This window comes from Uranotaenia lowii, chromosome 2 (assembly GCF_029784155.1).
Source record: "Uranotaenia lowii strain MFRU-FL chromosome 2, ASM2978415v1, whole genome shotgun sequence".
In the NCBI taxonomy this organism is placed as follows: Eukaryota; Metazoa; Arthropoda; class Insecta; order Diptera; family Culicidae; genus Uranotaenia; species Uranotaenia lowii.
The window spans coordinates 236,309,804-236,317,418 of record NC_073692.1 but is presented as its reverse complement, the minus strand read 5'-3'; the positions used below and the strand labels follow the sequence as shown (position 1 = coordinate 236,317,418).

Here is a 7,615-nt window from a genome sequence, read left to right as displayed (position 1 = left end):
TACGCATCAATTTCCACACATCAAACGACATCCATGGACAATAACCTCTCACTTTTACTTGAACCGATACTGTTTTTGAGAACCTCTCTTTCAGCAAAGAGTATAATTCTATAAGTTTGATAAGTTTCTCTGACGGATTGCACGCTTGTATGTTTTCGAATTCTATTCGGAAAGCTGCATTTATTTGCTCGTGTTGAAGGATAACTTTTTCAAGTGTTTGATACGAAATGTTTTTTTTTAAATTAATTGTGGTCAACACCAGGCTGTGGTCACTGATGTCAAATGGGAGCGTTTCATTCAATATTTGATCAGCTAATGAATCTGAGCATACCACATGGTCAAGTATGTTGCTGCTGGCTGGACGAGTTGCATGTGTGTTAGACACACGACAACCATAGCATGTTAAAAGATCTAAATATCGTTGGACAACTGGACACATTTCCTTGTTTATAGGGATATTTACATCTCCAAGCATTAAGATCCGGGTGTCAGGTTTCAGGGATGCAAGAATAGAATCGATTTTGTCAAACAACAACTGCGGATTCTGAGAGGGCGGACGATATATGGCAAGAATGTCGATTGGAGAGCCTCCAGGATCAAGTCGCAAGTGAATAAAATGAAAACCCTCAATGTGTGTGTTCTCCACTTCCGAGATTTTTAGAGATTCTTTCACAAGAACAGCAAGACCTCCGCTACTGGAATCAGGACGACATGAGACGAAACTACGATATCCATTTATATTTGCGTAATGTTTATTCTCTTCCTTCAACCAGGTTTCACCAAGGACTATGATGTCTACAGATGCAGGGTATTTTTCTAGAAAAATCTTAATTGTATCCAATTTGGTTGGATCATTAAGACCTCTGATATTCAGTTGAAGAGCTCTTAGAAAGTGGGGATTATTTTTATTTCGGCTACTTTTATATAAGGAATCCAGAGAATCGTGCAGTATATTATGCTTTTTATTATTCATTGTATTCAAAAAAAAATTGAGTTTATGTGACAGCACTTGTAACACCTCTTATGAAACGACTTGCTGAATATCTAGAATCCATTTTGGGAATTGTTTGCTGGGCTCCCTTTAGACCGCGTCCAAATTGGACTGCGTACTGATACGAAGCGTTTTTTTGATGGTTGATCCAGTTGTTCCTTATCATCCGGAAATCCCAAAAAATCGTCTTCTGATGAGCTTCGTCGGCGTTTGTAAGGTTGTTGGTTTCCCTGCGAAACCTTTGACCGGATCATCACGTTCCACTTTCGTTGCGGGTTGTATACCATTTTTAACTGGTGTCGATGGGCCATGATAACTTGCTTCTCCAAAGATATCTGAAAGATATTAGTAGAATAGCTTTTTAAAAACAACGCATTTAACCATTTGGGAATTTCTTTACGATTAGGGTTTCTATACAACAGCTTATCCCCTGCCACGAGCTTGTCAAAGTCGTCAGGAGGTGTTTCTAACCTGTAGTCAAACAATTTATCTCTTGCAGGAGATGTATCAAATTGTTGATCAAATTTTTTCCTTGGGTTGATCAGATCCAGAAGCATTTTTGGCTTGTAACTGAAAATCTTTTCTGATGGGAACGTACCATCCTCAACAAGACAACTATTTCTATAGTTGATTAGGAATAAACAAATTTTATCTTCCAAATCTATCATTTTAAATTCAGGGTCTAGTAGAAATTTTTTTAATACATCCTTAATTGTTCTCACCATCCGTTCAGCTTGACCATTACTGGTCGGATTGTACGGTGGACTTTTTAGAACTTTTATTCCTTGCTGCTCTAAGAAACCAGTGAATTCACGTGAGTTGAAAGGCGGTCCTCCATCTGTGACTACAACATCGGGTAGCCCAAAACGAGCAAATAACGAGCTGAATTTCTTGTTGACCTTTTGAGCAGTTGTACTATAATTCATACATTCTACCTCTAGCCATTTAGAATGACTATCTACCATTAGAAGAAACGTTTTCTTTTCAAAGAAGAAAAAATCAGCGTGTAATCTACTGAAGGGACGTTTAGTAGGAATCCAAGGGTAAGTGTCTTTAGTTTTTGTTGTAACTGCCATCACTGCACAGATACTACAGGATTTAACAAAATCTTCGATGTTTAGATTCATTCCTGGCCAATAGACTGTGCGTCGAGCTAATGTTTTCATTTTTATCATTCCACCATGATTAGCGTGTAAAACTTTGAGAATTGCATATCTCAAGGAATGAGGAATAACTACCCTGTTCTCCAACAATAATACATCGTTCATAACTTCAAGTTTCTCCTTTTGTGAATAAAAGTTTTTAAATTTCATCTGGTTTGACTGACTCCACCCTGTTGTGACTTGCTGAATGACTTCTGCTAAAACTTTGTCAACTTTAGTTTCTTTCGAAATTAAAGCAAAGTCCAGCGGAAAATCGTTTGTGAAATTCAAACTGTTAATTTGTTCTTAATCCAGGCTACTAGGAACTTTTTGTTCAAGTGGAAAGCGACTGCAAAAATCTGCATTTCCCATTTTGGATGCTGGACGATACTCAATTTCGAAGTTATAAATACACAGATAAAAAAATGTAACCTTACATTACAAGTGATTTTACATTTTAACACCAGCGCTGGAAGAATATTGAAAAAGAGTATAGCATCTTGACCTTTTCAAGGGAAATTACATGTAAATGCATGCCAAATCCAGCGCCAGCGTCAGTTTGTCAGTTTTGTTTTGTATTTACTCCAGTTAAATTCTCGTCCCGTTCTCCGTCGGCAACAGTTTGCAGTTTTTTATTCCATAGAATTATGTTTGCTAACTAGAGGTAAACAATTTTGAAAATAAGTGTGACTTATAGCATATTAACACTGGTTTATGTCATTTGCAGGAAACCAAAGCTGAGGAATTAGATGCCTGGAAATTTAACCATTGGAACTCCAATTGTGCAACAGCATATTTTCTGCTGTCATTTCGCACCAGCCGTTGTTTTCGTCGGAGGAATCAGCCAAAACTAAACAGTGTTCGAGAGTGTTTGAACCAAGTGTTTTTTTTTCAATTCCAAGTGTAAGTGTATTTTAAGTGCAATAAAATGTTTTCTCTGCACAAAAAGTGTTTTTTGTTTTGATTCAGTAACCATCCCCTGTCTAATAAGATTTATAGGATGAGATAGATCATGTAAATCTACATTCAATAACAGCATTGAATGCTGACGAAAATTTACATGAAACAACTAGTATTATCGCATGCAAATGGCCGATTCCTTTCTACCCATGTAGTTTCATGTAAATCTACGTTGATTTTTCTAAGTGTGTAGATAATTCCATAATATAACGTTGCAGTCTAGTCACATATATGGAGTGCTTTCCTTCTCTACTGAATATTCCTATAAGTGGCTTATGGTCAGTAAAGACCTTAAATTTTTGACCAAAAAGAAATTTATGAAACTTCTTTACAACACAAACCAGAGCCAACGCCTCCAAGTGAAGTATTGGGTACTTTTTCTGTGCGGCATTCAACGAAAAGGACGTAAAACATATTGGTTTCTCTGTTTCCTTAATATTGTGAGCTAACACTCCTCCTAAACCATAGGATGAAGCATCAGTCACTACTATCAGAGGCTTATTTGGGTCATAGAGCTCAAGAATGTTAGCTTTCAATAAACTATCCTTACTTTCATTAAACGATGTATTACATTCTGCTGTCCATATAAAACGTTCATTTTTCTTCAGTAAATCATAAAGGCTCCGTAATTTTGTCGATAGATTTGGAACGAATTTGTTGTAAAAATTTATTAGCCCTAAAAAGGCTTTTAACTGTGTCACATCTTTAGGTATTTGAGCATTTTTAATTGTAGACAATTTTTCAGGTGATGGTAATAATCCATCACTAGTAATAACATGACCTAAATATTGTAACAAATTTACAAAAAATTTACACTTTTTAAAATTTATACAAACATTTGCTTTGTAAAGTCTTTCAAGCACCTGTTCTAATTTAAATAAACATCCTTGAAAATCTTTTCCTGCAATTAACAGGTCGTCAAGATAGCAACATACATTTTCCAAACCTTTAAGGATTTCGTCCATCACTCTTTGAAAATCACCCGCACTGGATGACAAACCTTGAGGTAATCTATTGTACTCAAAAAGACCAACTTCGGTATTAATTACAACATACTTCCTAGAACGTTCAGATAATTTGAGTTGGGTGTAAGCCCCTGTCAAATCGAGGGAGCAAAAAACTTTACATCCAGCCAAAGAAGCGAAAATGTCTTGTGCGAGTGGCAAAGGATAAGAACTGGGTATGATAATCTTATTTAAAGAAACTTTGCAATCAATTACCATACGAATTTCTTCGTTTTTCTTTAAGACCGCAATGACTGGAGATGCCCAATCACTCGATTTGACTGGTGTTATGATACCCTGCTTCTTTAGTTCTTGCAAATGAATCAAAATTTTTTCCTTGAGTTTGTATGGTACCTGATAGGCTCTTTTAAAAATCGGTTGCTCCATCCTGAAATGTAAATCAACTTCAAATCCTGAAATAGGTTCTGTTAAGTCTTTATTGAAAATTTTTGCATACTTTTGTTTTATTTCCCCCAGAGTTTTTTCTCTTGTTGCATCCAAAACAACATTATTAATAGATGAAACATGCGAAAAACTGGCCTTCCATTGTGGATAAAAAGTTTTCATCCAGTCTCGACCTAGTAGTGGTATAAAATCTTTTTGGCTTTTTAAAACAATCAATTTTTCAATTTTCATCCGATTATTGAGACTAACAAACACTTGAACCTGTCCCAGTACATCAAGTTTGGCTCCATCTACCACGATTTCGTACCAGGGTACGAAAACGTTGTTTGTATAATCTATCACTCATCACGGACACAGCAGAACCAGTATCCACCTCCATGGAAAGACACTGTCCTTCTACCACCGCATCTACGAGACAAGCTTCCGAAATGTTGCTAATTGTTTTGATCATCATACAATTGATTTCGCTTTCCTCACTAGAATCATGTAAACGGAGACGATCAAATTTATCAGTGGGTGAAACGGTTTTTTGATCTTCCTGTTCTACAAAGTTCACGTTCTTTTTTTCGAACCAGCAATCTCTACGCAAATGACCTGAACGATTGCATCTGTTACAAACAGCTCGCGAATGATTAAACTGTTTGCGACTGCGAAAACGGCGATCATTATTTCCCCCTTCGTCCCTACTCCTGCTACGTGACCGGTATCTAGCAAACTTGCCGTAGCGCTGTTGATTATAATCCGTACGATTCCCATATCCGTTCATTTCGAAGTTGTCACGACGACCCAGCCTATTTTTTATTGAAAAAATATCCGCTTGAGCTTCACTGTGCTCACCTATTATTTTCGCGCGTTCCCCAGCTAGCTCATTACTAATAATCATATTGGTTACTTCCTCTAATTCACGATCATCATCCATTAGTAGTTCATGTTGTAAAATTTTATCCTTCAGACCAATGATCAAGCGATCCCTGATCGCTTCATTTTTGAACTCCCGAAAATTACATTTTTCCGCTAACAATTTAATTGCCAGTACAAAATTTTCAGAACCTTCGTTGGCTCCTTGAAAACGATTGTAAAATTTGTAACGGTGCATTAGCGCTGGCTGTGTTTTATCGAATCGAGATTTTAGTTTACTTATTATTTCCTTGTATTGTAAATTACTGACTTCCTGATTAGGAAACAGCAGTTTTATTTCATCGTAAACGAAATCACCGCTCAACGAAATAAACCAAGACTTCCTGCAATCCTCGGTCACCTTATTTAAATCGCACAGTATCTCAAATCTTTCAACATAGTTTTGAAAAGATCGACCAATATTGTAATGGTCAATCGTTCCAATCATGCTTGGAGCAGTCATTATTGATTCGATAGTAAAAAACTGTGTAAAAATATAATGAAAGAAAGAATGTAAAATCTGAGTACTCACGCTTCAGTAGAATCTACTACCTGTCGGTGTCTTGCGGAATGCACTATGAGTTGCACCTTCCCAGTCAAACTCGATCGTTCTTCTTGGTTCACTTCACGTCTCACTTGTGACAAGAAGTTCGACGCTACACGGAAAAAAATTGCATGGGTTTTTCTAATACAGAGTCATGATAATTTTACTATATCCATCATTTAGTATTTTCGACCATGATTTAGTATTTTTTACCAAAAATCTGGGTGATAATACTACGACATAGTATTTTTACTATGCTTACTTTGACAGCTCATAGTAATTTCCTCGTGGCTTAATTACCATGCGCATAATATTTTGATATTACACAATTCGTGTTCTTGAAATTACCATGCCCATGGTATTATTGAAACACCGTCATTTGTGTTGTCGAAAATACTATGTTCATTATAATTCATAGCAATTTGTGCTTCGGTCGAGTGTTTTTTTTTTCGAGTCAGCCTGTCGGGGTCTCGGAACGCGGACAAAATTGTTGCGCGGGAACGTCGATGAGGTGGATATGCTGTTTCAACTAATCAGGTGACCGGCGCACTTGGTGTGAGGATCGGAATCAGCGTCATAGTCGGATCGGGAAACGCATTCCCTCAGGTGAGTAGATTGTGTTTTTGTTTTTGTTACTTCTAATTTACTACTTATAGAATATGCTAACAAAATCTTTCTTCTAATCTTAAGGTGTTCCATTCGATGCAACCCGAATTCCCTGGACGTGGGGGTCTCCCTCCCAACCAGCCGCTGAAGATTAACGGGATGATAGCAATTTCCAGAATCCTTGCCCACTTTCTGAATCATTGGTCTCAAGATGACTGCCAACGTCCATATCGATTCCAGCGTAAGTACAACAATTACCAATTTTGATCTGCTCATTAAGTGTTTTTTTTTTAATTTTTTCAGAGCCCGACAATTAATCATCAAAGTTATTAGCGGACCATTTTAGTTATTATGGAAAAATAAAAACGTAATTTGTTTCAAACTAAATTATTTCTAGATCTCGAAAAAATCACAAAGAGTATTAATCCTATCGTGCTGCAAAATAGTTATACCCTGGCGCATGGTAATTTTGTTATCAAATCAAGCAACATATAGTTATTTATATCATAACACGTACCAATTTTATAATGAAACATTTAAATTTTACCATGCACAATGTAAAAAATACTCATGATTTCATTGACAGTTTTACTATGAACGTAGTCAAAATTACTATGCGCAGCCAAAATCAACACAAAGTAAAATTACTATGCGCATGGTAATATCAAGAACAAAACATTATTGACTCAAAAATATGGTTGCGTGTTGTTCATTTAAACCACGGATTTAGTAATTTTACTATGATTTTTTTTTTGTGTGTAGCGACACAAGAAATCCCCACAAGATTCCACTTGTCTGTCGATCGATCCACAGTTGCAGTATAACTCGCACGCTTTTTTCTCACTTGCACTCACAGAAACTTTGTTTCACTGCCTGTGCTGATCAGCGTCGAGTAGCAGGCGTCGGTAGAATACTTCGCTAAGGCAGTCTACTAGCCCAAGGAACTCACGTTGAACACGCTATTCCAGAACAAATCTTTTGTTCTTCGAATAACCCTTTGAGTAACCTGCTGGAAGAAAGGAAAATGGCGTTAAAACACGTTTTATACTTAATCAATATTTTTCAC

The 7,615-nt window shown here is 36.7% G+C and overlaps 1 protein-coding gene across 3 annotated transcripts; it reads right to left on the bottom strand.

Moving 5' to 3' along the window:
• Positions 1-963: 963 nt before the first annotated feature.
• Positions 964-6,028, bottom strand: LOC129744407 (uncharacterized). 3 transcript variants are annotated; one of them, XM_055736912.1, is made up of 2 exons: positions 5,340-5,727; positions 964-1,326 (listed from the first exon to the last, which is right to left on the bottom strand). In XM_055736912.1, exons 1-2 carry the CDS (start codon positions 5,596-5,598, stop codon positions 1,154-1,156), a joined length of 432 nt encoding a protein of 143 aa, XP_055592887.1. In that variant the 5' UTR covers positions 5,599-5,727; the 3' UTR covers positions 964-1,153. The 3 variants fall into 3 exon arrangements, 1 of the variants encoding a protein (XP_055592887.1); XR_008736906.1 differs by lacking the exon at positions 5,340-5,727 and adding an exon at positions 5,932-6,028 and having other exon boundaries at positions 1,190-1,326; XR_008736907.1 differs by lacking the exon at positions 5,340-5,727 and adding an exon at positions 4,314-5,329 and having other exon boundaries at positions 1,196-1,326.
• Positions 6,029-7,615: the final 1,587 nt, after the last annotated feature.